This window comes from Xyrauchen texanus, chromosome 12, assembly GCF_025860055.1.
Source record: "Xyrauchen texanus isolate HMW12.3.18 chromosome 12, RBS_HiC_50CHRs, whole genome shotgun sequence".
Lineage (NCBI taxonomy): Eukaryota > Metazoa > Chordata > Actinopteri > Cypriniformes > Catostomidae > Xyrauchen > Xyrauchen texanus.
Genome location: NC_068287.1, coordinates 8,130,559 through 8,153,673, shown reverse-complemented (window position 1 = coordinate 8,153,673; position 23,115 = coordinate 8,130,559). Strand labels below are relative to the sequence as shown.

Sequence of the window (23,115 nt, the reverse complement as noted above, 5' to 3'; positions counted from 1 at the left end):
ATGAACTGAGAACCGCTGCTGATACTATGAGCATGTGTGTACACCGATATGAATGAGGGGGTGAAATGTACATTTCTTTAATAACGATCTAATGTTAGAATTACGTTTGTGATGCCGTAAAAAAACGGTTAAATAGTTTTTTTAACCGGTTCAGTGAAATGAACCTTCCGAAAGAACCGGTTTACAGTAATGAATTGTACTACGCATCACTTCACGGTAGTCGATCCTTCTTTGTGCTTCCAGACATAACATAAACACGCATGGACGAATGGCATACGCCTGCAATTTCATACCAAATCCGATCAGAGAGCTCAAAATTAAATAATGATTGTAGGCATACTGTAGTGAAATTGGGCAGTTTTGAAAACAGATTTTTTTTAATGTACTCGCTCAATTATGGAATTTTGTCAGCTATCAAGGAAACATTTTTATGTAGTGTAGTTTATGTAATAGTTATTAATATTTTGTTTCATGAAAAAAAATATGACAAGTAATCCTCATCAGTATGTAACTTTGTGCTTGCAAATACAACATAACAGTCTTAAGTGAAACAATATGCTTGTTTTATTCTATTCATTACATTCACTGACTGAAAGTTTTACTAGGAGTTTGATGAAACACCATTTTGTGTGGATGTGAGGAGCTGTGTGTGACAGTGGTCTTGTACCGGTAATCATTTTTGTTTTAAACTGGTTGCAAAAATAGCTCAATCCGCCAAGTGAAATCAAAAGTCTTTTTGATTTTATTCAGGTATCGGATCAGTGCATCCCTAAAATTATATTTCTGGTTTGTTGTAAACATGTGGTTTTGCATACAAACAGAGCTGAAGCTGTAAGCAAAAAAGGACCAGCAAACAAATATTACTCAGCTTATTGCAACAAATACCATTAAAGTAACATGAAAAGCATACATGACAAAGCAGATTATTAAAATGCACAGTGTGACGTGGAAAGGCACCAGTGAACTTTGCCCTAATACAGACTGGTAAGGCTGATAAAATACTGATGGGACCCTTCTTGAAATGATCTCTCACCTGTATGGGTCTCCCTGCTGCAGGAACTCATTCTGCTCTTTGGAGCTGGCATTGGCCTTAAGCTCTTTCACAACTGCACGGGCGACTCCAGGGTCTGCGTAGATCTCACTGAGCAGAACCTGTTAGACAGACAAACAGAGTGAGGTCAACCTGTAAAAGTACTTTTATGAAGGACACTAAATTGGATATATCTTAACAAGACATTTCAACAGGAACCGAGTTCTTCCTAAAAAAAACAAGGCCTGTCGGCAGAACACTGCAAAGCAGGTGGCTCAAAGGAGGATGTTCCCATGGCACAACAAGGCAGGAAAAAGCATCAGGAAACAAGGTTTTCCCATAAGACCTCATCTCAGTAAACACATACACACACAGGCTGCAGGAGAGCAGCATGAGTGCCGTATAATGCTCCCTCAAACACGTCAAACTCTGGCCCCTGTGTAGAGATGAGAGCAAGTACCAACAAGAACACGATTTTAAGATTAATCCTCAGGAGAAATTGTATATTTGACCTTAACAAATACTTCAGGGAGGACAGTGATTTGCTTTCACACGATGCAACTGAATGACTGTCACATACACAGGTGAGCAAAAGACACAAGTCTACCAGTCTATTCACACTTTCAGTTTGTAATCTAAACAGGGAGACAGACTTACCTTCCCAAACCAGCCGTTTCCAATCTCTTGAATGTAACTGAGAGAGTGTCGCGCCACGTGAGGACCCGACGAGACGTCTAAAAGACAAAGCATTAGACAAACACAGATCGAATTCAATGCAATCACAACTGACACCAAATAAACAGTAAATGCAAGCTCCAATTGGTCTGAACATAATGCTTAATAATTAAGCTTTACATGGAAAAACTGTAAGGCGGACCTTTGTTTCAGCACAATACTTTATCCTTCAAAAACATATTTAATTAAGCAGTTAATCTTCTTTGTCTACTAAATGTAAAGACTTCATTGCCATGTGTTTTACCCCAGGCGATTCAAGCTGGTTTAATACAGTGCAGTGTTTACTTGCCTCATTAGTTTCATGATCTAATGATCTGCCTGAAAAAGATGCCAAACTACACAAACTCAGTCACTCGACAGCAGTGTATGTTATCTTTCACTGCATTATATTTACTATTCTCACAGGTTTTTTTTGAAGGAAAGGTAATAAAGCACATCAGTCTGTGTTAAGTTGTGAGGTTAAGTTAAGTTTTGAAAAACAATAATTGGACACGTTTGTGATTGTGAAGAGCTATGATTAATATGTAAAAGTGAGTGATATTTATAGGTGTTAAGGGTCTTTCACGTGACATCGCGTCAGCGCTGCAGAATACATTGAAGTCTATGAAGTGACGTCACTTAACACCAAAGCGCTTGACGCTGGCATTGAACGGAGCGTTGACGCATCGACTCAAATCATGTGAAATGCGCTTTACAATGACGAAAGAACATTATTGAAACTCAAAATGATTATTATTGGTCTATTACTGTGGTCTTTTCTGAGAAGTCATGTTCAGCTGTTTAAATACTGTAGGAAAATGATACCGTAGATCTGCTTTGTGTTTATAATTCTGAAGTCAGTAAATTTGTAGTCATGCAAGTTTTAATAAAGGAGAATAAGGACATTATTGATACTCATTAATATTATTTGACTATTATTATTGTCTATTAGGATGAAAAATAATGCTCAGATTTTAGGAAGTCTATAGATCTGCTTTGTTCTTTTAATGCTTAAACACTATGAATTCTCTTGGTAGATTTCGGTCGTGAACGACTCAAATTATTAAATGACTCGCTCATAGCATATTAGACGCTCATTTGTCTCCACATAGTGACATCTCCAGAAGGGGTCACTGAACTAATCAGTTAATAGAATTAAATAAATTTGTGAAACAGAAGCAATCCTCACCAAAATACTCTATTTTTGCAGCTAATTCTGCACAATTGTAAACTTGAATCACAAAAATCATTGGAAATGGTGCATTTAGATGCTTATTCTTAAAATAAAAAAATAAAAAAATATCCCCAGCTTTGGACCGGTGATTGTCTCACCTTTTTCAACCACTCATGAGTTTGCATCCCAGTAATTTGCTGTGGCATTGCAAGAACAAATCTACAAGTACCTATGTGACTATGTAAACACGCCACTAAGACGGACAGAAAACATTGACAAGTTCTTGAAAAGGAAAACTATTGAAGATGGTTATATAGGATAGTGGTGTGCCGTGGTATTATTCTTAAAGTGTGCTGTGGCAAACATTGTTAACTAACGTTACAGTATCCACTGCAGTTATCCACTAGTCAAAACACAATTTGATCATTATCAATGTACGACAACTTTTCAGCATCTGAGGAGCAAGTTAGCTCATCATGTAACGTTAGGCTATTTGTAATGTTAACTAATCAACTTGAAGTAGCGCTAATATTTTTAGCAGTAATGTTTCATTTACCATGCTTTGTGGGTGTGACTTTTTTGCCCTGGAATCACCATTACTATCTATACAACCAATGTGTGATTAAATTACTACTACAGCACAAAGCTCTTCATAGATCTAGCCTCTTAATTTTGCTCTCAAGGTGCACCAGATTGATGCATTTAACTTGAAAATGTACATAATTTTCTTCCGGGGGAGCATGCCCCCAGACCCCGCTAGAGGGTCCGAGGTCCACCCACTACAGTCTCACAAAATCCTGTGGGAAACACTGCTGAAATCTTATTTCCACATGGAAATCCTTCAAGTGAGCAATACCATAATAAAGCATTGTGAATTCCATGTAATCCAGCTCTAAAGGGCAGTGGGTTAAAAGGGAAACACCACCAGCATTTACTTTTAAAATATGCCTTTATTATTTATTAAACCATGGTCTATTTGGAATTTCAATCATATATTGCAGCCTTAAAGGTATAGTTCACCCAAAAATTTAAATTCATGCCATCCCAGTTTCTTTTTTTTTTTTTACTCTAAATCTCCATTTTCACTATTACATCTGAAAGCCACATGTGGTACCCGTTTACTTTCACATATGAAATTGGAGATTTAAAGTAAAAAAAATTAAATAAAAGGACTTACATTATCAATTTCTAACCCACATCTATCATATCACTTCTGAAGACATGGATTTAACCAATGGATTCATATGGATTACTTTTATGTTTCCTTTATGTCATTTATGGAGCTACAAATGTCTGGTCACATTCATTTGCATTGTATGGACCTACAGAGATATTCATCAAAAAATTCAATGTGTTCTGCTGAAGACCATGTGAATCATGCACATCTGAGGAAGGCATGAGTGTGAGTAAAATAAAGAGAGAATTTCAATTTCTGGGTGAACTATCCTAATGGATTCCATAATGTCTCAAGAGGGCAAAGTCTGCAGGTTTCAAAGCATTTTGGATGGCTTCCCCTCATTATGCAAGTAACCCTTTTAAAACTGTCCGTAACAGAGACGACACATGATGACGCAAGTGACCATGGTATAAGCAGGGTAACTGATTTTAATGCACTTTGTAGAGAAATTGGAAGTTCTTTGCCTCCACATCATGCATTCAAATTGTTTAAAGCACACCTATGCAAGGATAATCCATTATTTAAAATTCCAAAGTTACAGTAAACTTTTATTTTAGATTAATTATTTTTAAGCAGTATCACAAGAGCAAGAATGCATTATACTCCCGCTGTGTTTGATTTCTTAATGTTTCATGAATTTAAGTGGATTTATGCTCTCGGAAGTCAATAATTTGATGCACAAAACACATTACTAGAGTTTTAGCTAGACAATGTTGCTCATTTCCACCTGTATTTAATCTAGTCTTGTATTTTTGTTTAGCTTGAACAGTTTCGTTAATAGTTTGAGGGAATGTCAAGCAACCTGTCGGTGTTGGCAATGGCATAATTTGGCAAATGTCTACCGAGCGACCTTAGTTTACCAACCTGGACATATTTCTGGATCACATTGTTTTTTTCACCACACGAATGTGTGGAAATTCAGGAACCTTATTAGTACCTGCTCAAAAGGTAGTAATTTCCTTGCAAATAACTATTTAGGTGGAGTCAGAACAGCAAACGTCTCTCGCTGGTAAAGAAAAACACAGCATCAGCCATCAGACAGACTGACTTTTAAAAGACCAGTTAGTAAGCTTTGCTGAAACTTGTAGGTTTTCCAAATGAAAATGGTTAGATGGACAGATGCTGCTGTTCCGGCTCTGCCGAGTATTTATGGAGAAGAAATTCAGCGCAAGTATGAAACAAGAATGTGAACAACTTATATCTGAACTTCAGGTACTAGTTCCACAGTTGTGTGGAAAATGCCTTTTGTGGCAAAATAGTTTGAAAAATGCACAGTCATGAAAGTCAACACCATAAGATTTGGCAACTGTTTTCACCTCTCTTAGTAATAGATTTATTCTGCTATACTAACTGTGCATTATTATGCAGTCAGTTGCATCTCATTATTTGCATTTTAGTATTGTTTTTCCCTTCTGTCCTTGACAGAAAAGATCAGGACAGACCTGCAGCCCAACAATTGAAAACTACTGATTTAGAGGAACAATTGAGAGAGAGACTAATGCAATTTTGCACTTGATGCAAAGGGGTGCATTTGTAGGGAACATATTTCTGACCTGTTAAGCGGGGCAGTTGGAGGTGAGGAGGTCCAGGGAGTAGCACAGGTGGAACAGTGAGTGTATAAACCTCCACAGGGGACTGCATAGAGGGGGTGTCCTCCGCTGGGGGTGTGAAATCAACCTCATCCTCAAAGTGGTCTTCAAATTCCTAAAAGAACAAAAATCTCATTTTAGAAAGGGTAGGTGATTAAAGCCAGCTCCACCCAAATGCAGGTCACAGTGGCAGGTGGCCTTTGGGACACCTCAGATTGACTTTGGACAAGAAAGGAGTTGCTTAAAAAAGGGACACATTTTAAAACGCTGTGTAAAGAAAACTAGGTTCTTTTTAGGTACACTTAAAACAGTCTTTGTGCGTTTATTCAATTTCTTGTATATAGTTATTTTATACATGTGAATTTGGGGAGAAATTTAAGCAATCAGCAGCCAGTATGTCTGGTGGGGAAATGTTAATTTCCCAACCTATTAGGGTGATTTCAGAGACAGATATGATGATATTTCACTCACCTTAAAGTTGATCTCTTGCTCTTTGCAGCAGGACGCACAGTTGAGCAGCAATACAGCAAGAGCCACTAACACCGCCAGAGACAACAGCAGTGAGACAGTCAGAGAGACATCAATGTCTCCAGCAGACTCTCCTGAACAAACAAAGTCACCTGATTAAAGCTCAATGTGTTACATACTGCATGAATGTTAAAGTAGTGATAATATAGTAGATGGATTCCTTGTCTAGTATACACCATTATTTTTCAGACAATCAATTTAATTACATCTGTTCTTAAAGGGGTCATGACATGACAAATTTTTCTTGATCTTTTGTACTATAAAAACATACTGTAAGTTTCAGAACTGAAAACTTCCTCCTCAACAGAAAGAGCATTTATTTAAACCAAACAGCAAAAATGGCTTGTTTGGAATTTGTGGAACTTGTGACGTCACAAGGACCAAATAGATCTGCATGTGCAATGCCTATTCTTCCATCATTGCACCCTTGGTCTCGCCCACTGGTGCTCAGTCAGTCACACAGGGGAAGAGGAGAGAGATGGGCCTGTCATGGAAGATTCATCCAAAGTGGATTTACACAGGACACTTTCATGTGCCTGTCTGGATTTAAATGTTTTTCTACATAAAAGTGCACTAGACATCTCGTGTCACTTTTAAAAGATGCAATGTCAAGTTATAACTCTAAAAAGAACATTACATTTCATTCAGATGCGCTGTGTTTTGAAGGCATCCTGGACCATTTTTTTCACTCATCTGCACTATTCTTAATTGTTGGTCCTTTCCAAACATGGGCATTTTTGATGGAGCATTGATTCCTTTCCGCACAACACTGGCAATGTGTGCTGCGTTTTAAGAGCGTACAAGGCCAACTTTTAAAAACGCATCTCATTCTGCTGCTGCCACTGAATGGGTGAAACACATGTTTTGAAACCTACTTTTTCGAACTCCTTAAAGACTGTTTGTCCGATTGCAACGAAAACTGGCCTGTATCATCTAGAGGCACTCATGACAAAAAGATATTAACAGAATTTTGATAAACCATACCGTTTTTGACTGGCACTTCAATGAATTTGATGAAGAATGTGCAAAATTTAACTTGAGGCTGTATCTCCACAATGCTTTGAGGGATTGGGACGAAAAATGGTACGTGCCATCACCATTAGGCCCTGAGGTTACCTGCAGCATTTAGCACACTGTCCCTACTGGTCAGGAGATAGAATAATTTTTTTTGGCTTATAACATTTGAACGCTTTCCTGCATGATAACCATCATGCCCAGAAACTATCTGAGCAGTTTCAGAACAGCACCACATACTGGGCCAAATTCTAAGTAGTAGCTATTTTTCAAATAAATGTATTTTTTTTATGATTAAATGTTTACATTTTTTAACTCCACATACACTGTCCATCGGACTCAAACCAAAAACATGTCACAAAGCTTCTTTTGTTGCACATGGTGCTGATAATTGGCTTGACCCCAATTGGCTATATTTTTTCTTATGATTGTTCTTATGAATAAAACTTAAGCAGCATTGAAATTCTTTATCGTCGTAAATAACATCTTAAAGTTAGGATAACCTCACAGTGGTCTTAAATTCTAAACGGTTAGATGTTTAATGAATTTACTGGATTTTTCATGAGTCTTAAATGTAGAAATGTTATTTCAGACCGAAAAAAGTTTTTGACCCTTTTGTGATTAATTATATTTTTATTTTCAGCTTGTAAACCATGTAAATGTCATCACCAAATTCAAACAATAAATGTAGTTTTGAAGCTTTTTCAATCATGCTAATTCAAACAGATGCACTGCATACAGCGCTCTCTCTCCGCAATCTTTAAAGTTCATAGAAACATAATTATTATAACATTAAAAAGCTGAGACTTTCTTATTCACACCATCCACATCCCTATCGGAGTTTACCGTGATATAATTATCAAGCTTCCCAAGGAGAACTTTTTACTTTCAGTAATTTCCTAAACAAGAACATCAAGCTCTTGACTACTGAAGTTGTTGTTTCTTTTCTTGTCCACCATATCAATTCTCCTATGACAGTTAATGTCATTAAACTAACACATCTCACACACTTTACATTCAAAAACAATATTGTGAGGTGCATGCTACTTTTATTTTTACAATTTACCAGTGTTGAAGTATTGAACTACTTGTAGGCTATTAGACAAGGCCACTCCATGAGCAGGCTGATCAGACAATGGCAAAGCCTGTCTTTTTATTCTTAAAAAATTAAGATGTTCCTAAGAAAATATTTGTATATTAATCACTTCAAGAAATCAAGAATTGCACTTAGGAACGTTCTTACCAACTTCTTATCATTTAGAACTTTCTTAATTTTTTTCTTAAGAACATGAAATCCGGCCCCAAACACCTTAAAACAGAGCATTTCAAAATTATTATATATGACTAAATTATAACTGTTTTGGTCCAAAAACACAAATCATCACAGCAGCAGGGTAAAATTTCAATGTAATCGTGATGAGACAAACATTCACTCTCGGTGTAAATAAGCCTTAACAAGGTACCCAAGGAAATTTGTTCTCAATCTCTATCTTTGAGGGATTATAGGATGAGTCTGATCTCTCAGCAGTATGCAGCTAAACTATTGGTGAACATTCTGCTATGGATGTGTCCGACAACAGTTAGGAAGTCAGTGTTGAAAGGCTGGATCAGCATCGCCACCTGTTCTGTCACCGCACTACCATTAACACCGCTCTCAATTCCACTCATCAAAACAAAAACCTATCCTGAGGTCACAACAGAAGGCAGTATAATTGGTTGCAAAAGACTATCAAGGCAGGAGTAACATAGATCTGAAATCAGATGAGCTGGACCAGCAGTGTCACGTGTGTGTTTGTTCTGCTACCACAGTAGTTTGTCTTGTGCAATTCGCCGACAGACTTATCAATGACTTGCATGTTAACGCAGATCTTTCAGCAGTGGTTGGCATGATCTCCAATAATAGTAATAAATGTTGCACCAGTAACCCTATAGCCCATATATAAAAACCCATTTTGAACATTAATTCCATTTAAGGTGGTTTAGCGTACTTTGACAGGGTCTAACTCTTGTTCAAAACTCCCATCACATTCACAGTTGAGAGGAGTCATATTTGAAATCCTGCAGCATCAAGGAGCTGCTTTTTGGCACTCATTGCACAACCCAAACTAGTGCTGGCTGGTAGATATATTTAAAATATTTACAATTTATCTGTGATGATTTGAATATTGCGATGGATTTAATTAGGGCTGCAGGATAAATAGGCAGAAAATGTAATCTAAATATTATCACCTTGCTAATGGTATAATGGCTGATATATTCCCCAAAAATTTATTATGGTTCTATATAGTCCCACAGTGAATGTCACACTTTTGGTTCACATTGCACGCACTAAACCTTAAATAGCAGCAGTTAAGAGTTGATTAGATTGTGAAGTTCAGATTCCAAGCTTTAAACCCTTTTTTGTTTCAAGTGAGATGTTTTTAGTTTATTAGCTAGCAGCTCCAGTTTAAAGACTTATAACTCAAAATGTTACATTAGCAGTTAAAAGTCTATTATCTGCCCAGAAAATCTCTATTAGTGCATCCCTAGTTTTAATATGCTTTTTATGTGGCCAATAAGCTTCCTAAAGTGTGTCATTAGATTCATTTCATAATCCTTTGTATGTGTCATGAAACAGAAGTATAAGAGCATTTAAGAATATATGCTTTATTGTGCCTCCGATTTAAACTACAGTAGCCTAATTCACATTAGAGTTGGTATACAAAATTAGAAGTATTTCATGGTGCATGGAAGGATAGTGTCTGTAGATACAGACAGGCACTAAAAGCTGCCAGGTCAGCATATTTTAGTGAACTCATAGAAAATAACCACAACAATCCTAGATGTTTATTCAGTACTATGGCTAAATTGGTTAGGAATAAATCCTCAACAGAACCAGATATTCCATCGCAGAACAAGAGTAATCCATCCATCCATCCATCCATCTTCAAACGCTTATCCGAAGTCGGGTCGCGGGGGCAGCTGCTCCAGCAGGGGGCCCCAAACTTCCCTATCCCGAGCCACATTAACCAGCTCTGACTGGGGGACCCCAGTCGTTCCCAGGCCAGTGTGGAGATGTAATCTCTCCACCTAGTCCTGGGTCTTCCCCGAGGCCTCCTCCCAGCTGGACGTGCCTGAAACACCTCCCTAGGGAGGCGGCCGGGGGCATCCTTACCAGATGCCCAAACCACCTCAACTGACTCCTTTCAACGCAAAGGAGCAGCGGCTCTACTCCGAGTTCCTCACGGGTGACTGAGCTCCTCACCCTATCTCTAAGGGAGAAGCCCGCCACCCTTCTGAGGAAGCCCATTTCGGCCGCTTGTACTCGCGACCTAGTTCTTTCGGTCATGACCCAACCTTCATGACCATAGGTGAGGGTAGGAACAAAAATTGACCGGTAGATCGAGAGCTTTGCCTTTCGGCTCAGCTCTCTTTTCGTGACAACGGTGCGATAGAGCGAGTGCAATACCGCCCCTGCTGCCCCGACTCTCCGGCCAACCTCCCGCTCCATTGTCCCCTCACTCGTGAACAAGACCCCGAGGTACTTGAACTCCTTCACTTGGGGCAAAACCTCATTCCCTACCTGGAGTACGCACTCCATCGGTTTCCTGCTAGAACAAGAGTAATGACTTCATGAATTTCTTTACAGATACAATTTAAATAATCAGAAATAAAATTGGAATTATGCAATCATCTGTCATAGCACCTCAGAAAACAGTGTCTCATAATTTTCCTCATAAGTTATTTATTGCTGTGCCCCCTCTCTTAAACAAGCCATTGCACTAGGGCCGCAACGACGCGTCGACGTCATCGATTACGTCGACTATGAAAATACGTCGACACGAATGAAATGCGTCGACGCGTCACATTCATTATTTACGTTTAAATATCGAGTAATGGCGGCTTCTGCTCCAGCTCATGGTGAAAATGACAATCTGGCTTTATCACATAAAGCCAGACCACGATCATCCAAAGTATGGGAATACTTTAAACTACAGCCGAACAGAAAGGTGCTTTGTTCACTATGCAAAGCGGAAATGTCATACCATGGCTGCACAACTGCTATGAACGAGCATCTTAAAAGGAAACATCCTGTGACTCTGCGAACTCAAAATGACGAGCCAGCTGGGTAAGTAGTAGGCTTTATTACAGTGAGTTTTTGGAGTTGTTGTTGCGGTCATACCTTCTTTTTTCAGCTATTACAGCTTGTGTGCCAGAGTTTCCGCTAGAAAAAATGGTGCCGGTCAAAGTGACCGGCAGAGGTTTCGTTTTACGGACATTTTGATGATATGCCGGTCAAATATATCGCCTCTTAATTAGTCAAGTTGAGGAAAACTGGAGGCAGTCTATGTAACTTAAAAATGACATAATCAGGCCGTATAGAATGCAACATATTATTATTAGCTTAACTTTCAAATAGACGAAAAAAAACATGAACGTCCGATTGGCGTCAATCAACGCCAATTGTTTTTTACTGTGGTTTCACACACATTCACTTTTTGAAACATTGAGGCACGGATGTACCTAATACAAATAAATAAAACATCTCCAGTTAACTAGCAGATCATTCATTTAGTCCGTTATTAAATAAGAGATCTAGCGCTAAAATCTGTTGTTTTTGAAATCAAGCTGAGCGCTCGTGTCCGCTGCTATCAGTTGCATGGAAGGGTCTGGCTGCAGACTTGCACTCTCAGACTTGCACGCTCAGACACGAGCGCTTCCGCTGCAAGTGACGTCACTTGCACGCTCAGACACTAGCGCTTCCGCTTCAGCTATCCATGTTTTCAATGTTATACAGTAAGGGGCGCTATGTCATCTTCTAGTACAGAATCTCTCCAGCAGTTTGTTAAACATCATATAAGTAAAGTATTGACTTGTTAAAAGTTTAAATAATGTAAATCGCTGGTACAATTTTCTGAATTGGCTGCAAAATGACAATTTTATTATTATTATTATTACTGAACAAAACGAGCTAATGCCTGTCAGTCTAACTCTGTTTACTTTAAACAAAGACTGGCTGTGTCGGATTGAGAACAGATCATTCAAAAATCGTTTCGTAAACATATATATATATATATATATATATATATATATATATATATATATATATATATATGCTTTTTCGTTACATGATAAGATTTTTACATTTTACCTTAATATACGCTATTTTTTATCTCTGATACAAATAAAAATAAATTAATGTTATGCCTAACAACCACTCACGGTATTAAATACATAAAGGAAACTATTTAATAGAGTGGTATTACATGGTTTGCACGTTGAACCCAGTGTAGTTCAATAGCGTTTGGACCGTCCCGTCCTGTTTTAATGTCTACATTTTTTGTAAAATACGTAATGTAAAAATACATGCAATATTCGGTCATTCGACCTTGCATCTCAGTTCAGTTCAGCACAGCTCATTACATTCGAATGTAATTTCCTGTACACAGTCTAATATCAATTTTATCATTGGTTTCATTACAGATGCATGATGCACCATTCAGTTATTTTAGTTTCTGAAAACCCCTGGTACCACAGTGCACATCATGTTGCACTTTATACCACTGCAGTTTATGCCCTTCCCTGAAGCCAACCACCAAGAAAAAAATAAACCTACACTGGGAAGGGCATTTAAAAAAAGCAGTTGTTTTCCAAGGTAGGTGCATTCAACTATTGGATTGTAATTGTAGGTGCACAAGCACATTCGTACATATTTGTCCTTCAAATAAACAAGACGGTACTGCTCTGAAACATTCTCTAAACTGTTGTTTTCGCATGTAAATTGTTGTTCACAGACTTGCAATGCTTTTGTCCATATTTGGGCCAAAACACATGCCAATAGAGCAAACAGTAAATGTTAAACTTTTGTTTTCTTTTGCTTGAAACACAATTTACACCTTAACAAAGTTTTTCTTGTGCATGCAAATTTAATTTATGCTTACAATCTTATGTACACTTCCACAAATGTTACCTTACATATGCAAATCATTTTATGGTATATATTGATGGGTTTTATAAACAGTAGGCAACATTTATATTGAAATTGTAATAAGAATGGGTATTCTTGTGGTTTTAGGACATCTTAAATGAAAGGTTTTGATCTACTTCAACTGTTCACATCTGTAATTGTATGGGTTTTATATTGATGCATTGGCATTGTTTTTCCTGACTTTCATACTGTGCTTTATCTACAGGCAAAAGAATATGTTGTTGCCATTTGCCCTGTAGAACTGAGGCTCATTACCATTGTCCCAATTGCAGCAAAACTGTTCTGAGGAGATATGTAATGGAAGCTCACTTAAAAATATGCGATCAAATGTACCCCTTCAATCCTCTAAAACTTCATCTGCAGTGGTTAATTTGTCCACAATGTCACCTGCACTGTCCTCACTGCCATCTACAGTGACACCTGCGCTGTCCTCACTGCCATCTACAGTGACACCTGCGCTGTCCTCACTGCCATCTACAGTGACACCCGCTGTCCTCACTGCCATCTACAGTGACACCTGCTGTCCTCACTGCCATCTACAGTGACACCTGCGCTGTCCTCACTGCCATCTACAGTGACACCTGCGCTGTCCTCACTGCCATCTACAGTGACACCTGCCTGTCCTCACTGCCATCTACAGTGACACCTGCACTGTCCTCACTGCCATCTACAGTGACACCTGCACTGTCCTCACTGCCATCTACAGTGACACCTGCACTGTCCTCACTGCCATCTACAGTGACACCTGCACTGTCCTCACTGCCATCTACAGTGACACCTGCGTAGCTTCTCTGACCACAACGTCCGGTTCACAATTGCCAAAAGGCAAAATTTAATAAAATGCCCACATTGTTCCATCACTGTTCTAAAAAAGAACTTAAAAATCCACATTAACAGAATACATACCGACCATTCAAAAGATATCACAATGCATTCGCATCTTTCCAGTGTGTGTGTTGATCCCACAAATGGACTGTCAGCAGTTCAAAGAAGTGGTCATGGTTTCACTATACCTCTTCATGTTCAGAGAAAACGTGGGGTAAAGCTCATCATGTAAGTTGTGAGTTGGAGGAGTGTCGCCAGTACCAGCTACTTGCTCACCGAAGTGGACACACGTATAGTCTCTGTGAACACCTTCGCTCACTGGATTATTGTATTGAGACAGCATTTGAGGAGCACCTGGAACCAAGAGTCCTTGGTGAGATGGTCAAGCTTAAATTCATTGGAGAGTCAAAGAAGGCAGTGTGTTTGAAAAGACAAAAAATAGCTCAGACAGCTCATGTTCCATTTTCAGTGTTGGTGGCATTAGGTGAATCTCAAAAGCAAATCACTCTCTCCATACATGAGCCTACTGTTCATCACTATAATCGCTTTGGGAGAGTAATGGTCACATACAATTCAACTACAAGTACTTGGCACTGCCCATGTGCAAAGCCACGAATGTCTTGCCCTCACAAAAATATAGCCAAATGGCACTTATTCCAAACAAATAAGAACTTGTTCACAACACACAAAGATTCTAAATCAAGTGATGCCTTGGGTCCCCAGCCCTCAGAAGAGCACATCTTCACTTCCCCAATTGACCTTCAAAGCACTGTTCAATATATATATATCAATAAGAAAATTCCAGCTAATCTTCCAGAAGCAGCAACCAAATCAAAGGAATTTTCATCAACTTATCTTCCAGTTGAAACATTGTGTATGATGTGCAGTGGTGAAACTGCACTTGGTGCACCACTGCTGATTACAGCAAAAGCTAAAATTGTCACCATGGAAAGTATCATTGACAGTAAGTTCAACATTAAAAAATGTATGTTCATAAGATTGTATCATAACCATTCATAACCAAGTGTTACTTCCACATACTCCTTTTAGACATCTCTACATACACCAGAAAATGCCCAGGGTGTAATATGATTTATAGGTACCAGGAATGGCAGGATGGTCTCCACAATTTTGATGACCATGTGCTTCTGAGTCTCGAACTGTGTCTGTACCTAAGACACAGTTTACAGGTTTGTCTTTATTGCATAGTGTTTAATGACACATGACACATACCTATCCAATAATTAAGCTTTAAAAAATTTAGTTGACCAATTCCTGTTATGTCTATTCCAGAACCATGTATCAGTTTCCAGGGCTATAGATACTTTGGAGCGCCTCGAGAATAAAATACCCCAACAGAGACACCATAATCCATGGTTATGGTCATTTTGAGGCCTTGACAAATACAGAATACTTGTATTCTTGTGTTAACTGCGTGTTACCATCCTCCCGTGGTCATCATGGACTTGCATAAGAAGGGTGTGTTTAGCATGTCAGGTAAGAGTTTGTTTTATTTTTTAGATAGTAACCAGAGTAATGAAATGTGAAAGTACTTTTCTTGAAATACTATCTATCACTTGTTTGCTTCTTTTTCTAAGTGAGTGACCTCAAAGAGCCTCCACCTGATTTTAGAGGGAAGTTGACATTGAGGATTTCTGGAAATCAGTAAATCTTGAGATGATTGCTCGAGGATTTGTCCCCAGTAAGTGTGTTTTTGTTTTTTATTTTTTAAGAAACAATAAATTCCTCTGGAAATGATTTATTGAATTTTAGTAAAAAAATTCCCTCTGAAATGCATCTCAGTTTTCATATTATATAGACTAATAAATGTGTGCATGTGCATCAGGCCGGGCCAAAAATCCATTTGCTGTGCAACCTAGCTATGAAAGGTGGGCTCCATGGATAGGAAGCAAGACTAGGAAGGATAACACTGTATTGAATACAGAATACGCTAAAGTTGTTACAGCAAAGGTCACATCAGCTGAAGCTCAAATGATGAATGTCTCAGAAGACCGCCTTGTGGATGAGCTGATGAAGCAGAAGGAAGAAATCTTAATAAAATTCAATTTCAGGTGATCTTTGATACAAAAGGATTGTTCTGACAATGTGCTTGCATTATTTAACAGGTTGGTGTTGTCCGAAATCTATGCAAGGCCTGTAATATTGACTCTAAAGGTTCTCGCATGGATCTAGTTTCAAGATTAAGAGCGGAGATGCAGAACAGGCAGTCATATGACAAAATGTTCCAGAAAATCTGGGGAGCATCAGGTGGGCATATTACTTTAATGAGATGATACTTGAGAGATGATAATTTTACATGTCTTTATTCAGTTTTTATTATGGCTTTTCCAGGTGGCTGGTCAGTTATCCTATGCCCACATGGTGTGGTGTATAGTATAAAGTTCAATTTGAGAGCCGAAAGTCCCAGAGATTTTGCAGACCTGTTGTTGTCATGGAAGCACATTCCTAATGTTAGTGTCTATGACTTTGCGCGAGGCTTGGCCACACATGGTAATTTGCGTGTACCCACTTCTATTCCATTTCAACCTCATGAAGGGAGACTAGCTGAGTCAACACCAGACAACATCAGTTCAGCAAAGCAAGGCAAACTAAACGTCTCTCTTCCTTGGTTGTTTGAGAAGACAGACCATTTGAATATTAAATGCCATCCCATCACTGGATCATCTGAGCACTACGTGTTATATGACAAACTTCATGAATCAAACACAAAAGACCCCAAGGAAGTACTCAGAAGAATCAGCCTGGTCCCAGAGCTACAGGGTTGGCTAAATAGTCAAATAGCAGAACAGTTTTTTGCAAACTTGCGAAAAAGTAACTATTTTCTCAACAACATGGCACCATCAACACATATCTTTATGATGCGCAACATCATTCATCATAAGAATACATCCACAAACCAGAAGCTTCTGGAAGTACAGCTGCAATGTGGTCACAGACCTCATGGAATTGAAGATATCATCCTGTCTGACTTGGGACAAGCTATTCTTGGTCAGTAGTCAATAGTTATGCTGCACCACTTTCTTTTATAAACCATAATATTTTGAGTAACTTTACAGTAGTAACCATGTTTTACCCTGCTTTTCTCAGCCCCTCAAGCGAGTGAAAGAGAAACTTTCAGACAACATCCACATCACATAAACCAGGACATTAGTGAGAGATTTTTGTTTTTCTCCTTGTGACTTTCAATGTTTTTTGCCTTTTGCTAATACTTTTTTTTTTAACATGCAGAAAACTGTGGACCTCAATGTGAAGCATTCACCAAGTGTACAAATATTTCAGCCTGTCGAGCATCATGGACTTTGGGAAATCATCCAGCTCAAAAAGAACTAGTTAGTTGCAATAAATTATTAATACAGCTCTGTTTAACTGTGGGATTTTGAATGTTGAAACCATTTTTTGTTTTGTTTATAGCTAAACTACATACTGGACATTGAGAGACCAGAAAAGGAACTGATCGTTCGAACAACAAATGCTGTCCTAAACCGTGCTGACTTTTGGACACTTGGCTTTAACAGAGACATGGAGGCAACTGTAAGATTACAGCTGTTTTACAATGCTTTATATATAAAATCAAATCCTTTTATCGTCACAACATATATTTGTTGTTACATGAATTTCTAATCAATATTGTAATTATATACTTTTTTCAGATTGGAAATGGTTGTTTTCAGTTGATTAAACGCATTGCACGCTCAAAGGTATTTTCATTTTATATTTAGTTACTTAGAAATACCTTTAAGTTGTACAATATTTAGTTTATAAAATATTACAATAGTTGAGTTGACAGTACATATTTTGAATGGCACCTTCTACACACTATACCCTGCAGGGCAAGAACATTTATGTAGCCAATCTTTATGTTGTACCAACGTGGCTGCCACCAAATAACTGTGATCCATTTGTGAGTCTACCTGTAAGTACATGTTGTTCTATTCCCTGTTATGCATGCTGTTATGATGTGATCACTAAAACTTTCTAATTCATGTCAGGATGATTCTCACTTGAAAGATGCCCTTGTGATTCCGATTTGGACACCAGGACACTACCAGTTGTGTGTACATGACGCATCTAGTGATACGGCATATATAGTGATATATAGAATATATATATATATATATATATCACAAAAGTCGTCCTTTCATGGCCATAGTGTTTTGATTTCAGTGCATCTATAACTGCAGAAAATACCAAATAGATGTAAATGTACACATTTAAAAAAAAAAATGGTTTTCTTATGTTAATAATGTTATTTACAGAATAAATTTACTGTACTTTTCTTTAGGTTTTGAAGCCAGCTCAGAAAGTAATTCTCTTTTAGACTCTAAATGTTCTGAGACACCACTGGATTTGGTGACCAGAGATACAAAGCTCTGTTGAGGTGTTTGGAGATATTTACTTAAAATGCGCGGTTGCGCTTTTGTTCAGAGAAGGTCACGTTCATATGACCTGTCTCTACGCTGCAATATAATCTTATTTCAGGGATTGTTCAGTTGGAGCTGTTTTTCAACTGTCTGAAGGTTTGTACTTGTTCTAATCTACTTCAGGTTTCTCAGACCTTTTTGCATTAGTGATGATTTCAGATTTAAACACCTTTGTTTCATTGTGACAGCTGTGGTCTGAGAAATCTGTGTGATCCGACAATGCTTGCATGTTCAGTTGTTCACTAAGTCACAGTTCTGTGACTTATTTACTGAAGTTCATAGTATTGCATGTATTGCTCAGATGTTGTTTTCTTATATTTGCATGAAGGTTTGTTCTCATTGTGTTTTTGAATGGGTAACTGAGAGTGCTAGGGGATCCCTATCTGATTCAAACTCATTTTGTAATGTATTATGCTAATGTTATCTACAGATTGTTCTACATAGTTGCAGGCCAGATTTAAAAATGTGTGGAACTCCCTAGCTCTTTCACTGTACCCAGTTTGAGAAACACGTCTTCAGATTTAAATTTGTATGAAGTTTATTAAGAAAAAGCTGTTAATGTTAAAAAAAACAACATTTTTAATCAACAGGGATATTAGTGAACAGGATAATGCCTGGGAAATGGGCTGAAAAGACAGGCCTTGATTTAGAGGTAAATTTCATCAAGTGTCAAAGTGTTACTTATTGAAATTTTAGTCACTAATGTATTTTGCTTTATTAAAGGGGTTTCCAGGGCAACCGAATGGTAATGACTGCGGTGTTTTCATGTTAATGGTAAGATTATTTTTTGTTCGTTCATCATCCGGCTATTTTTAATTCTCTTTTGCCTCATCGTGTCCCTTCCTCCTCCTCCTCCCTGTATAGTCTGCATTTTACCTGGTGATGGATTCCTCATTTGACTACACAATTGTGAGTCCTTGTTTACAATAATGTAGAGTCAGTGTGATTTTAAAATGCAACGGGGTAATTATTACTTTCATGTTTTGTACAGCTGGACATGCCAGAACTGCGGAAATGGTGGTGTGTGATGTTGATGGAGAACTATGGTCTGGATAGGTACAGTATTTCTTTTTTTCTTTTTTAAATATAAACAAAGTAATGGAACAATGTGTAATGCTGTCATGCTTTACAGCCATGGAAAGGTTTTTGCACACTTTACTGTGGAGTCTAAAGACTTCCTGAGGGGGGATCGACAACCAGTTTTTAGGCTAAAGAAAAGGACGTTTGAGGAGACCTTTCAGGTGAAAGCATATACTAGGGGATATGACACTTAATGTCATTTTACCTTGTGAATGTTGGATTTGCTTATGCTGTGGTGTCTGACTTACAGGCAGAGCCACAGCATCGGGTTCAGGAATTATCATCACAGGTACTGTGTAGTTGGTACTCTAAAAAGCTAATTATCTGTAAATAAAAGGTTAACACAGACTTAAATGTAATATTAATTTCTATATATTTTATATATTGTTAGGGAGATGTACTGCATCCTGTATTGGAGGATGCACCACTGAAATATCTAGGATCATTACAACAGGTACACTGTTTTGTTTCATGAAGCAACAAAGTCATTATGATTGTTTAAATAAATATTTATTTTGGTTTTTGTTGTCAATGTCTTTGGTTTAACACTGTTGTATCTCCCTTGTTTTCTGTGTTATTTCACAGAGTCGATTGATGCTAGATTTGAAGATAGCCAGCAAGTGGTGTTTCGAACAATCCAGTGTGCTGCTTGGTTCTGTTCAGTGGCCCAAAGTACTGTGTATGGAGGAACAAGATGTTGCGGAAGCCATTGAGAGATTGGAGAAGGCTGAGTTTCCACAAGACCGAATCGATGCTCTGGAACCATTTTGCTTTATCTTTATTGAAATGAGTGACATGCAAATGTTTCTTGAACATGTAGTTGATGTCATGAAATTAAAGGTGAACTGTCGTACTGCAATAGAGGAAAGTGCATAATGTGCCAATATGGAAATATATTCTGAACTATTCAAAAAGAGTTGCAAATTGTAGTTGCAATTGCGTTTTCAATTTGTGGACACATATAATGTGACAATCAATCGCAATTGCAAATCGCACATTACCGTTTGCATTTTCAGTTTACGTGGGCGCTACAGTGAAGTATCTTACGAGTTTTGCAAAGCGGACTTTGCTTTTCCGTTTGAAATTTGGCAGTCACTGTGCATTCGCGTAAACGAAAATGCAAACGGTAATGCGCGATTTGCAATTGCGATTGATTGTCACATTTTATACGTCCACAAATTGAAAACACAATTTACGATTCCTTTTGAATAAATTCTGGAATATATTTCCAAATGCCAATGTGTTTATATTGTATGTTGTGTTTGTCTTATTGCATGTTGCACGTTAATTGTTTGAAAAAATTGCATCTTGGTGTTTTTTTGTTAGTTTGTTTTTAAATTCTATAAACCTGATTGTTAATTTTTATCCTTTCGAAAAGAAGTTTATTCAAGTGTGCTATTAGTATATTTTTAAACAAAAAATAAGAAAGCATACTTTCAGCCTACACTTTATATACTTTATGTACTTAGAAATATTCTTAAAATTCCACTTAAGTGTACTTGACTGACTTTTGCTGAGAGAAAAGTCTGAGTGTTTTTGACCTATACTTACTATACTGTACTCTAGCATATGTATCTTATATGTATGAGATATACTTAAAAGTATAATTAATTATTCAAAGTATACTTGGCTTATAGTTGTGTTAACTCTCGACAGTAGCCTATTAAATATTATTTTTACATAGTTTTTCATATACAGTCTTATGAAACTTACATTTTTGGCAAATATTGATTAAAATATTAATATATAACAGATATGTCTCTAATTCTGCATATCTGAATTTGTGTGTAGGCTAGTCCACTGGTAGTGTACAGGAATTTTATTTAATTCTACTTTACTCTTTCCCCACCACTGACTGTAAGGGCGCTAAGCGTGTAAATCAAAACGGCTTAATATTTCCAAATTAAATTAAGCATAACCCATGAAGAGAAAAGATGGACTCAATCTTCTCCATCTGTGTTTTCCATCTGTGTTTTGATCATCGTTCTGAGTATGATCAAAAAGCGGAAGCGCTAGTGTCTGAGCGTGCAAGTGACGTCACTTGCAGCGGAAGCGCTTGTGTCTGAGCGTGCAACTTGCAGCGGAAGCGCTTGTGTCTGAGCGTGCAAGTCTGAGAGTGCAAGTCTGCAGCCAGACGCTATTGGCTCGAGTTGCGCAATCTTCACTAGGACGCGCGTTTCAATCTATCGCCGTTGCGGAGACTCTCTATTAATTCCGGTGAAATCACAAAATAAAATGCACACAAACGTGTCCCTGCTTGATATAGACTGTAACCATGCACTGATGAACATAGGCTATTCAGTTTTGATGATAGAGAAAAAACTGCACCGAATGCGCGGATTAGAAGCACTGATCTATCTATAATGAGATGTTCCTGATTCACCATCGTCTGGCCTCTGAAAAAAGCTTTTAAAGCTAGTCTGCCTGGGCCTGGCCATATTTGAAACGTCTCACTCAATCGTTCGTTGTTTAGGTCTATATTGCAGCCGTTTTAGGCATGCGCTTTATTTGAAATGCAGCATGCGATGTTGTTTCATAACTTTCAAACGATAGAGCCTGTTCCTTTATAACATAGCAAGAGATCGGTGTATTTTTGCTTTATACATTTTAGGCTTATTCTCAAATTCAGATTGTGTTAGGGGGACGGGATTATTAGGCAATTTTAATCGGACAATTTGACCGGAGAGATTTAATTTTGTCGGACATTTAATTTTTTTACCGGCCAATGTCCGGTAATTACCGGACAACGGAAACCCTGTAATGTGTGCTAGTTAATAGTGTTAATTGCTAACGGTGCAGATGTAATTTATTGGCCCATTCGGCGACAATAAAATGGACTTTCATTTATAACTTCAACTTAAATCTGTCAACGAAGCCTTCAGTGCATTTAAATTGCCCGTTTTTAAAAGTTGTGTATGCACATGTAGACTACAGACATGCACTCCCACGGGACCCAACACAACAGAGTGCGGCGCGGGATCTGATGGCCGAGTGCGGGCGCGGGCGATAATGCACTCGTGTGTGTGCTGGTTGCGGGAGAATAAAACGATTCGCGGGACTCCCGCAAAATAGAAATCTATAAATTGAACATCTCAAAACAAATAAATTGTCATTCATCTGTTGCACAAAAGCAACAAGAACAACTAAAACAAAATAGATAGACCCTGGCCTGTAAATCGTTTCTATGTATAACATGTTGCAGCGTTTAACAATGTAGCCAATCACAGACATATGTGTTGATTTCTTGAACGCAATGGCCAATCAGAAGCATTTAAGATGGAATCTCCTCACCGCTCAAAATTGACTTTTTGTTCAGTGCTGAATTCTGCATACTGGCAAATCGATATAATGAAAGATTCATTGTGCAGTCAGTTTCATTGATAATAACAGAGATGTCCGCTTTTTAGGAATTATTAAGGGAGAAATCCGTCCCGCGCATGTCTCTAATTTAGACTTTAAAAACAAACAATAACGTTAGATTTACATATTAACAGTAGCCTAGGCTGTAATCTAGTTTATTTATTTATTTATTTATTGTTTATTTGAATAGGGACAGATACAAAAAAATTTTCAG

The 23,115-nt window shown here is 37.9% G+C and overlaps 1 protein-coding gene across 1 annotated transcript in view; it reads right to left on the bottom strand.

Annotated features, from left to right (window-relative positions):
• The window catches only part of LOC127652711 (serine/threonine-protein kinase LMTK2-like), a 67,382-nt gene that overhangs the window by 25,974 nt on the left and 18,293 nt on the right, over positions 1–23,115 (bottom strand). Inside the window, exons 2-5 of the mRNA XM_052139032.1 lie at positions 6,156–6,286; positions 5,649–5,799; positions 1,688–1,764; positions 1,034–1,152 (exon numbers count right to left, since the gene is read on the bottom strand). Coding sequence (XP_051994992.1) covers positions 1,034–1,152; positions 1,688–1,764; positions 5,649–5,799; positions 6,156–6,286 — 478 coding nt within the window. The remainder of the gene's footprint in view (positions 1–1,033; positions 1,153–1,687; positions 1,765–5,648; positions 5,800–6,155; positions 6,287–23,115) is intronic.